This window comes from Oncorhynchus masou, chromosome 10 (assembly GCF_036934945.1).
Source record: "Oncorhynchus masou masou isolate Uvic2021 chromosome 10, UVic_Omas_1.1, whole genome shotgun sequence".
NCBI lineage: Eukaryota > Metazoa > Chordata > Actinopteri > Salmoniformes > Salmonidae > Oncorhynchus > Oncorhynchus masou.
In genome coordinates, this window is record NC_088221.1 from 9989938 (window position 1) to 10003371 (window position 13434).

At 47.3% G+C, this 13434-nt stretch overlaps 1 protein-coding gene across 7 annotated transcripts in view; it reads left to right on the forward strand.

The window, feature by feature from the left end:
• hdac4 (histone deacetylase 4) overlaps window positions 1-13434 on the forward strand; it is a 246272-nt gene that overhangs the window by 177899 nt on the left and 54939 nt on the right. For 6 of the 7 annotated variants that reach the window (XM_064975777.1, XM_064975779.1, XM_064975778.1 and 3 more), the window contains 8 exons: window positions 2484-2615; window positions 2792-2889; window positions 3388-3504; window positions 4315-4510; window positions 4783-4979; window positions 9776-9988; window positions 11666-11858; window positions 12432-12565. In XM_064975777.1, coding sequence (XP_064831849.1) covers window positions 2484-2615; window positions 2792-2889; window positions 3388-3504; window positions 4315-4510; window positions 4783-4979; window positions 9776-9988; window positions 11666-11858; window positions 12432-12565 — 1280 coding nt within the window. The remainder of the gene's footprint in view (window positions 1-2483; window positions 2616-2791; window positions 2890-3387; window positions 3505-4314; window positions 4511-4782; window positions 4980-9775; window positions 9989-11665; window positions 11859-12431; window positions 12566-13434) is intronic. The other variant, XM_064975780.1, reaches the window with a different exon arrangement.

Here is a 13434-nt window from a genome sequence, read left to right on the forward strand (position 1 = left end):
GCTGTTGTGGATACAAGTAGTCTGCACCACCTTACTGTCAACTACTTCAGACTATTGTTCGCTCGGTCAGTCATAGTGGAAGGGTCAGGCTATTTTGTGCTAGATTGCATTATGACTCTTCGGAGGAATTGTCTCTTTGAATGTGTTCCCATACGCCCCAGCTGCTAATGCACAACATTCATGACCGGGTCTCCCCTGATCCTGTTAACCAAGCCTTTTGGACACGTGCCCTCCACTTACAAGAAGCGCCGCTCTTTTATTCCCAATCAAGTTTTAATAAGTTCCAACCGCAAGTTCAGCCCCTCAAATTGAAAGTGCACTTTCATATAAATGATGCATTCCACGCACTCAAAGCCCCCGCTCGTCCCAAATGGGCCAGAGGTGTTCTCTGTCTGCTCCGAGTGCATTAAAACAGGGAACCTGGTCAACTCTTATACCTGTTTTTCACATTCAAGGATACATGGAGCTGAAAGGGAAGGGATGGGACGACCAACAACCAAACATTCCCTGACCAAATATCCCATGTTGATGCAGACATGGCCCTGAGTCCTACGCTAATGGAGCGTAGCTTGCCTTCTGTAGCCAGACCCATTTCACACGAGGTTACGAGCCAAGCCAAAGGGTTAACTGGTGGTGAGCGTTTGGTCCGGACTAACTGAAGGGGGAGGGAGAGAAAGGTTATCCGCCTCTATGCACAGAAAGCGAGAATGAACAAAAACGACTGTTTTGCAAACCCGAAAATAAGGGCACAAACAATACACACTCGTTTAATAGAGAGCGTTTGACAACAAGAGCTATTCATTAGCTTGGCATTTAGACAGGCTTGATTAAGAATGGGGTCTGCAAGAGCTGCCAAGACTGGAGAACTCTTTTCCCCCTAGTGCTGCTCGTCCTTGTCACATTTTTGGAGCTCATCTCGTCAAGTCGTTTCACATCTGCTCCGTCAGTCTTTCCAGAAGGAGCCCCTTTAAGGAGTAGCTTGTTAGCACTAAATGCCTTGAGCTGTGGCTAACCTTTATGAGGTACCAGGTGAGCGCCGCGTGCGGTGCTTCCTTTGCAGTGATCATTTCATTCTCGGCGCCACAGCACAGTGTGGTGTTTGGCGCCATCGATCAAATACTAATCGTGTCTAAATTGTGAACACTCTCCAGCATAGGCTCTCTTCTCCAAGCATTTCGGAGAAGTGTGACCTCACCTCAGGTCTCTACTGAGCGCCGCTTAGCAGAAGTCGCCACGAGGGAGGCAGTGTTTTGGGGTCTGGAGTTTTTTTTTCTTGTTTTACATGCAGTTTCAGACAGCAGGATAGGAGAGCGAGAGCGGAGTGACATGCGTGTTTTGCAGCAGAGAGAGAGAAGCCCAAAAGCCCTATGGGGCTTTGACAGCCAGGGAAGCCAGAGCAGCGAGAATCTCCTCAGAAAGATAACAGCTCCTGAATGTTATCAATCAAATTGTATTTGTAACATGCGCCGAATACGACAGGTGTTGACCTTACCGTGAAAGGCTTACTTACAAGCCCTTAACCAACCATGCAGTTCAAGAAATAGAGTTAAGAAAATATTTACTAAATAAACTGTATAAAAGTATAAAAGGGGGGCGGGAGGGGTACGGGTTAATGTAAATAGCCTGGGTGGTCATTTGATGAATACCCACTTCCATATTTCTGCATGTTTTTTTATATATATTTTTTTCTTTTCACCTTTATTTAACTATATCATGTGCCAGACGGAACAGAATACGTGGAACAATTTCACTTCGGGTCCCTGTTACAGTGTTGTATTCATTCATGTTTTGCAGAAGTATTTGGTTTGATTCAAATGAATCCTGCTGGTCATGCATGTGGATTTGCAAAATGTAACACTAGCCGTGTGTCTCATCACTCTCTCCTTTTTGAGTATTTTGGAAGCCAGGCCACCTTTCATCCTCGGTCTCTTCATCTGTGTCATGATCAACCTATATAATGCTGTTGGTCCTCTTGTGGCTCTCAACCCAATTCATTTTCCTCTCAAGTATGCCCTCAATGGCGATGCCAGTAAAAAAAGGCTTTACTAAGAACTGCATATTCTTCCTTTTAGATTTCTGTAATCCTTGTTGTGTATGTTATGCTCTCAAGCTGTGCTTAAATGGACCCCCTCTTCCTCTCTCTCTCCCTTTCGCTCTTCCTCTCACTCTTCCTCTCTCACTTCCTCTCTCTCTCCCTCTCTCTCTCTCTCTCTCTCTCTCTCTCTCTCTCACTTCCTCTCTCACTCTTCCTCTCTCTCGCCCTCTCTCTCTCGCTCTCTCTCACTTCCTCTCTCTTTCTTCCTCTCTCTCTCTCCCTCTCTCTCTCGCTATCTCTCACTTCCTCTCTCTCTCTTCCTCTCTCTCTTCCTCTCCCACTTCCTCTCTCTCTTTCGCTCTCTCTTTCTCTCTTCCTCTCCCTCTTCCTCTCGCTCTTCCTCTCTCACTTCCTCTCTCTCTCTCTCTCTCCCCCTCTCTCTCTCTAGCCTCTGAGCCCAACTTGAAGCTCCGGTCCAGGCTTAAACAGAAGGTGACAGAGCGTAGAAGTAGCCCACTGCTACGTAGGAAGGATGGTCCAATAATCACTACTGCCAAGAAGCGCTCTCTGGACATGGCTGGTAAGCATCCTGTGCACAACTCAGCCCAAACGGAACACAATCAAACTCGACACAGCCCTTGCATCTGTAACTTTAGTGCTTTTCTGTGGGTTGAAATCGATAGGTTTCCAACCTGGTACCTTGATCAGTATGCGTGTTGTGTGGGAGCCACATGTCTTGTGTCTTTTTTGTTGCAGAATCGGCCTGCAACAGCGCACCTGGCTCGGGCCCCAGTTCGCCCAACAACAGCTCCAGTAACATCACCAATGAGAACGGCATCGCTAGTACAGTCGAGGTAAGCAGCCACTGTAACTTGAACCTGCGTCAAGCTGTTCGATTGCCGTGACCATGGGCTTCTGATGCACTCTTCTCTCTTCAATCTGCTTTGACGTTGACTCCCAGTCACATTGCTGAGGACTGTTTGCCTCATATGGCCCAGACCCAAACAAAGTGTTACTTGTTAGTTGTTGGCTCACACTATAAGGCCTGTGTGTTCGCGCGTGTGTGCACATGTGCTTCCATGCTTGTTTGATCCGGTGTGACTGTTTGTGTGTGTGTGTGTACGTGCTTGTGTTTGTTTGCGTGTGTCTGTGCACGAGTGTGTGTATCCCTATATCCTTGTCTGTGTTTGAGGCGCTGAGTGTGTGTCTCTGTACCCAACATGTGCTCCAGACTGCCCGTGTAGACAGGAGGCTGCAGGGGCTGTTCATTTTTCCAGAGGGGTCTATTTATCTGGCCAGTGTTTGCATTTCAGTGTGTGTGTTTCTCTGACTGTGTGCTCCTCTGTTTCCAGGCCTCCCTGGCCCACAGGCTGGCCGGCCGAGAGGGCCCCTTGAGCCAGCTGTCTCTGTACACATCTCCCTCACTGCCTAACATCACCCTGGGCCTGCCAGCCACCGGCCCGTCCAGCGTGAGTTCATACTCCCGCTTTCTCTCGCTCTTTATGTTCTTTCTTTCTTTCTGTCTTTGTCTTGTTGGTTCATTCCTTTGTTTGTTTTCTGTTTGTTGTTCATTGTTTTTCTTTCGTTAGTTAGGTTGGTATTTTCTTTTTTTCCCGTACTTTTTCCTCCCTCTTCTGCATCTCTACCCTGACATCTCACGTTCTCCCCTTTTTTCTCTCGCCCACATTCTTCCTTTCCCTACTACACTCTCTCTCTCTCTCTCTCCACCGGCTTCCCCTCTCACCCCAATGTACTCTTTTCTCTCCCTCGCTCTCGCTCTCTTCTCGCTCGCTCTGTTCTTCCTTTCTCCTCTCCTCCACTTTGAGGGCTTGCTTGCGCACACAGCCCTTTCACAGTGGAGGACTCCACATAGCGGGGGCCCTGTCTAGACCTAGTCCATCTGCCGTATGTGGCTTTTCAGCCCCACTTCCATTTCAGAAAGGCCCCATTGAGAGACAATGACCAGCAGTAGGTCAGTGACGCACGTTCTACCCCCTCAGACGGTCCATTCAACCCTTTTTTTTTGTAAGGAATGCCCCCCCCCTTCCTCTCCTTTTACCCCTCTCCTTTCTCTCTCTCTCTCTCTCTCTCTCTCTCTCTCTCTCTCTACATGTTTCCAACTTTTCCAAGTGAAGTCAGGCAGAGTTATTAGTTCACTGATATGCAGTATTTTGCCCCGTAATATATTAGAGGGAAATACACTACAGTTAGATGATTCCTTGGTCTGCGTTTAGGGGCAACTTCCACCGGGCACCGGCATATTTTTTTCCTCCTTTCAGATGACGTCAGGCCAGCAGGATGGTGACAGGCTATCGATGCATGAGAGGCTGCAGCAGGGCTTCCCCATAACCACTCCCTTCATCCCGGGGGCCCACCTGCCCTCCTACCTGACTGATGGGGGCTCAGCACACAACCCCCTCCTCCAGCACATGGTGCTCCTGGAGCAGTCCCAGAACCCACTAGGTCTGTCCTGCTGTAAGCATATCCACTCCGTCTCAGGCACTATCCAAAACACATCATCCCCCCCAAAAAACTGGATTTGAAAGACCATTTCACTGGCGGCTGGTGAGAGGAAGACGGCTCATAGTACTTTCTGCAGTGTAATGAATGTGTTTTGATGCCGTTCATCTCGTTCTATTCCAGCCATAACAACCAGCCCGTCCTTCCACACCAGCCTCCACTTAGTGGGTCCCCAGTGTTACTTGTGGGTCATCCTCTTAATGTTGTCGGTGTTTCCTGTGTTTCAGGCCTGGGCGGGCTGCCCTTGCAGTCGCCCTCCATCCACAAGCTGCGTGGGCAGCACCGTCCCCTGGGGAGGACCCAGTCGGCCCCTCTGCCCCAGAACGCCCAGGCCCTGCAGCAGCTGGTGGTCCAGCAGCAGCACCAGCAGTTCCTGGAGAAACACAAGCAGCAGTTCCAGCAGCAGCAACTGCACATCAACAAGGTGTGTGTGGTGTGTGTCTGGGAGGAGGTGGTAGTTGTGGGGGCGGGTGTGTGTGGGAGGGGTCGGGGGCGTGCGTGATTGTGTACATGTGTGTGTGTCTGCTATGTCATTAAGCAACAGCCCCACCACCAGCAGCAGCAGTAACACAACAGCTGTACGTCGGCTAAGTGTTTGCCAGAGTCTGCCTGCCCTGCGTGCATGTTCCTGTGCTCGCTTCTTCCGTCGCCATAGCAACTACCTCGTATGGAGGAAGCCGCTTCCTTATATGGTCACACAGGAAGGAGCTTGGTGTGTGTGTGTTTGCGTGTGTGTGGTGATTAGGGAGGATAGAGAATCATAAGGCCAGAGCAGGGTGGGGGCGTAGAGAGATAATTATTGCTCTTTTCTTTCTCCCTACTGAATTTCTCCTGTGTCGTGACATTCCCTGGGGATTATACGCTATTATCCTCTGAATCTCTGTTGTTTTCCCCTACTTATGTCCCTCACTGACACATGGCCACATTGACATCACTGTGTGTTTAATGGACTATAACAATGGATATTACCACATTACAAATTAATCTCAGAACTAGCGAGTAATCCAATTGGATTGTCAGTGGTCAGCGATTAAGAATATGAAGAATATGGCCTATAAATGTTTTCATTTTAAAGGGGTAGTTCAACAAAATGACAAATTTACCTCCGATATTTACCTCAGAACTAGCAAGTGATCCATGTGGATTCTCAGTGGTCAGCAATGAAGAGTATGGAGAATATGACTTTGTTTACTTCCCAACCTTCTAGCATTAGCATTGTTGCTTGAAAAGCAATGGGAGTGGTAGGATCCAGGTTAGCATGTGGCTAAAACAACTCAGTCATATTTTGGGTTGCTGACTCTCAGGATCCATTGATTGTTTGCTGGTGATCCATAAGAGCTCACTTGTCACTTTACTACTTAAATCAGCTGCCTCCATGATGTCAATAATTCCATATTGCTGTTATATTGTCATCTACTGTCAAAAGTTTTGTAATTGAAGAGACAGACTTTTGCTTCATGTTTTGGATGAAAGGTACAGCAAAGCTGAAAAGCTTTAAGAAAATGTATATTTGGATATTAAGTGTCGAGGAGTTGTTTAACTACCAGTGTTTAAGCATTAAAGGAACTACAGTAGGCTCTCACTTTCTCTCCAAAACTTTAAAATGTGTTTATTTAGCATCCAACTTCAAAGCAACCTCATCCCTTATGTAGCTGGTGTAAATCCCAAAAGAGAGTTTCCCCTTTAAAAAATAGAGAGAATTTCGCGAAAAAAGAGAGAGGGAGTCAGGGGGAATAAAAGAGAGAGGGGTGGGGGGAGCAAGTGTAAAAAGAGTGGCTTGTGTTTAGAGGGGGATGAGGCAAGAGACTGGTGCTCTGACGTCAATGAGCCGGTTCCCCTGGCGTCATGCCAACAGGGCCCAGTGCGTGCGTCTGCCAGACATGGTTGCTACGACCTGGGACACTGGACGAACGGACGGACGGGGGGTGTAGTATTTACCCTTGACATCCCCGTGGCGACCGAGCTGGATGGACCCAGCTGGCCTGGCACAGCGACATCCGCCACAGTCTTGAAATTACACTCTCTCTCTCTTTACTTCTCTTTCCTTCTATCGCTCTCATTTGTCTCTTTCCTTCTCTCTCTCTCTCTCTCTCTCTCTCTGTCTTGTCTGTTTCTCTCTCGCACTCTTTCTCTATTTCGGAGTCAAATCTTCTTCAGTTTGTCTGGCTCTCATTCTTTTCCACTTTCTCTGGGCTGCCTTCTCTGACTCTATTTCTGATTTCTCTCTTGTCACTCTCTTCACCTTCCTCTCTAAACCTAGACCTTCCCCAAAGTCCCTCTTTCATTCCCCCTCTCTCTCCCCTTTGATGTTCTCTCTTGATCCCTCTCTCCCGCACTTGTTTTTTGAAGAGAAGTACCTTCTTTGTCCTCCTGTTTATAGAGGATAATCTCCCATTCTCTCTCTCTCTCTCTCTCTCTCTCTCTCTCTCTCTCTCTCTCTCTCGCTCTCCCTTCCTCTCCCTGCTCTTATGATGAGACCTCAGCCCTCTCTCCTTTTCTTTTCGTTCTCTCCTTCACACTCTCTCTTTTACTCTCTCTCTGCTTTTATGATGAGGCTTCACCTCTATCTCTCGCTCTGTCTTTCTCTCTCTCTCTCACTCTATCTATTCTGTTTTTCTTTTTCTCACGGCGAGTCTGTGTGAACCCGGAGACCGTGGGTGGACTAACCTTTATAATCTGAACAAACCAGCTTCTGGCAACAAGTCATAAGGGCCAGCCAGTCAGCTTGTCATCTGAGCTAATAGATGGCGGTTTGGACATGAGCAGTGACGTTTGTTTACCATCCGTTTAAATTTAGACATGTTCCTCTGGTGGATTTATGGATTTCTCTGTGCTCCGAAAGGAAATGTTTGCGAAACTCTCTTTGAACTCGTATCAACTCACCGATCTACACATAGACGATCATACTGGAAGCCAAAACACCTGTCTAACTGTTAACAGTATCATAACAGATGCACTTGATAGAATACACTTGGATCATTGCAGAAGAAAATGAAGGATAGGGTTGAATCCTTATGATTATATATGGCTCTGCTGCAGCTTTCCTAGATCAGTGGTTCCCCAATTTTCTTTGTGTTGACATGAGGCTTTTGAATGTCTTTGATTGCGTTTAAACAGATAGCCAATTCGGATATGTTATTCACTAATTGGTTTTATTCACTATTTGGTCCTCTGAAAAAGATCTGATGTGAAAAGATCTGATGCGATTGGTCAAAAGACTAGTTAGTGGGAGAAAAACAAAATCAGAATTGGGCTGCCTGTGAGTCACTTGATTGACAATAACATGACAACCCAAGAGGGACTGGCTGTGGCGGTCCACTCTTAGGGTCCCGATTCACCTGTTGGGAAGCACTTGACTAACTCTCCATTTCCGCTTAAATATTTTAGAAAATCGGGAAAATAGTGTACTGCCCTCATAGGCTTGAAGGAAGTGGACTTTCTTTGTGGTCATCCAGAAATAGAACATTTCACAAACTATGTATTGCAACAGTTATCGTTACTTAGGTTTGGTGCAGGTACAGTGCCTTGCGAAAGTATTCGGCCCCCTTGAACTTTGCGACCTTTTGCCACATTTCAGGCTTCAAACATAAAGATATAAAACTGTATTTTTTTGTGAAGAATCAACAACAAGTGGGACACAATCATGAAGTGGAACGACATTTATTGGATATTTCAAACTTTTTTAACAAATCAAAAACTGAAAAATTGGGCGTGCAAAATTATTCAGCCCCCTTAAGTTAATACTTTGTAGCGCCACCTTTTGCTGTGATTACAGCTGTAAGTCGCTTGGGGTATGTCTCTATCAGTTTTGCACATCGAGAGACTGAAATTTTTCCCATTCCTCCTTGCAAAACAGCTCGAGCTCAGTGAGGTTGGATGGAGAGCATTTGTGAACAGCAGTTTTCAGTTCTTTCCACAGATTCTCGATTGGATTCAGGTCTGGACTTTGACTTGGCCATTCTAACACCTGGATATGTTTATTTTTGAACCATTCCATTGTAGATTTTGCTTTATGTTTTGGATCATTGTCTTGTTGGAAGACAAATCTCCGTCCCAGTCTCAGGTCTTTTGCAGACTCCATCAGGTTTTCTTCCAGAATGGTCCTGTATTTGGCTCCATCCATCTTCCCATCAATTTTAACCATCTTCCCTGTCCCTGCTGAAGAAAAGCAGGCCCAAACCATGATGCTGCCACCACCATGTTTGACAGTGGAGATGGTGTGTTCAGGGTGATGAGCTGTGTTGCTTTTACAACAAAAATAACGTTTTGCATTGTTGCCAAAAAGTTCCATTTTGGTTTCATCTGACCAGAGCACCTTCTTCCACATGTTTGGTGTGTCTCCCAGGTGGCTTGTGGCAAACTTTAAACAACACTTTTTATGGATATCTTTAACAAATGGCTTTCTTCTTGCCACTCTTCCATAAAGGCCAGATTTGTGCAATATACGACTGATTGTTGTCCTATGGACAGAGTCTCCCACCTCAGCTGTAGATCTCTGCAGTTCATCCAGAGTGTTCATGGACCTCTTGGCTGCATCTCTGATTAGTCTTCTCCTTGTATGAGCTGAAAGTTTAGAGGGACGGCCAGGTCTTGGTAGATTTGCAGTGGTCTGATACTCCTTCCATTTCAATATTATCGCTTGCACAGTGCTCCTTGGGATGTTTAAAGCTTGGGAAATCTTTTTGTATCCAAATCCGGCTTTAAACTGCTTCACAACAGTATCTCGGACCTGCCTGGTGTGTTCCTTGTTCTTCATGATGCTCTCTGCGCTTTTAACGGACCTCTGAGACTATCACAGTGCAGGTGCATTTATACGGAGACTTGATTACACACAGGTGGATTGTATTTATCATCATTAGTCATTTAGGTCAACATTGGATCATTCAGAGATCCTCACTGAACTTCTGGAGAGAGTTTGCTGCACTGAAAGTAAAGGGGCTGAATAATTTTGCACGCCCAATTTTTCAGTTTTTGATTTGTTAAAAATGTTTGAAATATCCAATAAATGTCGTTCCACTTCATGATTGTGTCCCACTTGTTGTTGATTCTTCACAAAAAAATACAGTTTTATATCTTTATGTTTGAAGCCTGAAATGTGGCAAAAGGTTGCAAAGTTCAAGGGGGCCGAATACTTTCGCAAAGCACTGTATGTGTAACTTATCCACACCCACTGCCAGATCTTCTAACCTTTGACCTCAACCCCCTCCCTCTCCTCCTCAGATGATGGCCAAGCCCAGCGAACCAGGGCCGGGTCGACAGCACGAGAGCCACCCAGAGGAGACAGAAGAGGAGCTAAGGGAGCACCAAGCCCTGTGTCCCCAGGAAGGAGTCCTCATGCGCGGGGTGACGGTCAAGCAGGAGCCCCCGGACCCTCAGGAAGAGGAGAGGGACAACCGAGAGAGGATGGTCGACCAGGAGCTGCTCTTCAGACAGGTAGGAGAGAGGGAAGAGGAGAGGAGACAGACAGACACACACACATACACACACACATACACACTTGACACACAACATTTAAAAAACAAAAGTGATTCACATCACCAGTTGAAGAGAGCTGGAATATCCAAATGGACAGACCGAGAAAGAAGACTACACACACGTGTACTGCATGTGTGATAGTGAACAGAATGTAGGCTATTTTCATTTTTAGTCAGTTCACGAGAAACCGACACCCACACATGGCTTACTCTTGCTGTATTGACACACACACACACACACTCACACACACACACACACACACACACGCAAGCACACACAATAACACACACGCTATACTCCTACTCACAAAGTGAAATAGCGTGCAGGTTTTTATCTGAATGGCTGAGGTCAGCCTCACGCCTCCTCTCTACTGCTGAATCTGAGTTAGTCTCCCGAGGGCCACGCACACACCGACACACACATACACACACACACACACACACACACACACACACACACACACACACACACACACACACACACACACACACACACACACACACACACACACAAACACACTTTGCCAGAACACCATGTCATCCCTGTCTAACATGCAGCCCTGCAGTCGGTCCAAATCCAATCCACTGTCCATCCTGTCACCATGACGCCCACATCCCCCGGCAGGAAGTATAGCACTGGGGGCCCCTGGGAAAGGAAGTGTTAGAGCAGGAGCGATACCCCAGTCTAAACCTGCTCTGTTAGTTACAGTATTGGCAATTCACTAAGTGGCCGTACAGTTTTAGAATCTGAATCCCAATAGCACCTTACCACAAAAACCTATAGTATAGTGTTCATACTAAATACTTTCATACCAGTATGCCAGTGCGTGCCACCAAAGGCTTTCGCAGGAATTGGGCTGATTCTAAGTGAAAGGATACTAAATGCATGCATACTTGCATACCATTTGTATCTTAATGGTCCTAAAGCCGCTCACACATCTGACTCACTTGTCTGTCTAGCTTATGATAATAGATTCATATGCATAAAGCGCCATCTTCTGGCTAGTAAGATATCTTGCAGCAGCTCAACAGATGCACATAAAAGCAGAATTTGTTGTGTGTGTATTAGCTTACGCGTGTGTAACCTTCTCTCTGTCTCTCGCTCTCTCTCTCGCGCTCTCCGTCTCCCTCTCCCCTCTCTCTCGCTCTCTGTCTCTCTCTCCCCTTTCTCTTTCCCCTTTCTCTCTCTCTCCCTCTCTCTGCCTCTCTCGGTCTCTCTATCTCTCTCCCCCTCTCTCTCTGCCTCTCTCCCCTCCCTCTCTGTCTCTCTCTCTTTTTCTCACTGCCTCTCTGTCTCTCTCGGTCTCTCCCCTCTCTCTCTCTCTGCCTCTCTCCCCTCCCTCTCTATCTCTCTCTCTCTGTCTCTCGCCTCTCTCTCTCTCCCCTCTCGCCTCTCTCTCTCTCTCTCTCTCCCCTCTCGCCTCTCTCTCTCTCTCTCTCTCTCTCTCTCTCTCTCTCTACCGTCTCGCCTCTCTCCCCTCCCTCTCTGTCTCTCTCTCTTTCTCTCTGTCTCTCTCTCCCCTCTCTCCCTCCCCTCTCTCACTCTCTTTCTCTCTCTCTCTCTCTCTCTCCCCTTTCTCTCTCTGCCTCTCTCCCCTCTCTCTCTGTTTCTCTCTCTCTGTATTTGTGTGAGCAGCAGGCTGTGTTATTGGAGCAGCAGAGGATGATCCAGTTAAGGAACTACCAGGCTTCCATGGAGTCAGCTGGCCTGTCAGTCACCTTCCCAGTGCACCGCCCCCTCTCCAGGGCCCAATCATCTCCCGCCTCGGCCTGCTTCCCCCCCATTGTGGTACAGCAGGAGCCGCCCACCAAGCCTCGCTTCACCACTGGTTAGTGTCCAAGCACCCCGTGTCTGTATCACACACACAAATGCGCATACATACAGACTCTCTCACACACGCATGTGTAGACACAGACACACAAACACACGCTCGCACGCAAGCACAGAAACACAAGCACGCTCACACGAATCAAATCAAATGAATTTGTCACATGCTTGGTAAACAACCGGTGTGGACCTGCCCAACAATGCAGAGAGAGGAAAAATAATAGCACGAGGAATAAATATACAATGAGTAACTATAACGTGGCTATATGCACGGGTCACGAGGTACACCACGCACACACTCTCTCTCTAACCTGTAGTCTGTATCTCACTCACACACACACACTCTCTGTTCTCTTAGATTAGTCTGTGTCCTCTCTCTGTGAAAACAAAATGTTTTACCTTGACTCTCTTTCTCCCATAAACCACTTTGAGAGCCCCAGTGTCCAGCGCACTGATCAGCAGTGCAGTGTGCGTGTGCTGTTTGTCAGAACCTATGTCTCCCAAACAGTCGCATTAACATTGTCTTTCATAACCCTGTGTGTGTGTGTCTGTGCGTTGCCCCTCTCCCCTCCAGGCCTGGTGTATGACACGTTGATGCAGAAGCACCAGTGTATGTGTGGCAACACCAACACACACCCCGAGCACGCCGGACGCATCCAGAGCATCTGGTCCCGACTGCAGGAGACTGGACTGAGGGGCAAGTGTGAGGTACGGAAACCCTACACCCCAACCCGATCACTCCATCTTACCACTTCTGGATTCGTGACCCTCCCACCCCTTACGGGAGGGCGGGTCCCGCTCAGAACCAGTCAGAGTTCTCCTCTGTTCTGGCTCGACAATGGTGGATCAGGCTTCCCCCTAACGTCCTTGTCCATCTTCCCGGAAATGTATGAAACTCTAAACTCTTTAAAGACTGTCTTGAAGAATCCCCCCCCCTTTCTCTGGGGAATTAGATAAAGGGTCTTATTGCCAAAATCCCAAAGTATACCTTTAACATGAATGCACTAATTGTAAATCGCTCAGGATTAGAACATCTGCTAAATGACTATCTTGTCAAATGTTAACTGGCTTTCTTACATTGTATTCCTCATTTCAGCACGGATTCAGAGGTAACAGGACAGGTTAAAGTAATAGGACAGGTTAAAGTGTGGCCAGCTCTGGGGTTTTACCCATATAGTCTATTTTTTTTCTTCTCGATCATTGCAGAGACTAAGGAGAGGAATCCAGTTTGGAGTATAAATTCAGGTCCCCTGTCAGAGTAACTGAGGAAGCTTGTTTGCCAACCGATCTCAACAGTATAAAGTGGCTGCCTTTCCCCATCCAACCTGGACTATTGAGATGGACCTGTGCCTCCACTTTCAGACCCTGTCTGACCAGGAGAGGGCAGTGTTAAACCAACCTTCCCGTTGACAAAACACCCTACAGCAAGTTGCCCGTAGGGCACGCCGTTGACAAATCCTAACCATAACCATTCGGGGGGGGGGGGGGGGTAGCCAGTGTTTAGCTTAGGGGGTTGTTTTTGAAGTTTTATGTTGTTTTGAAGCACTGGTAGAGATTAAAAGCTGCTAGTGGGTTGA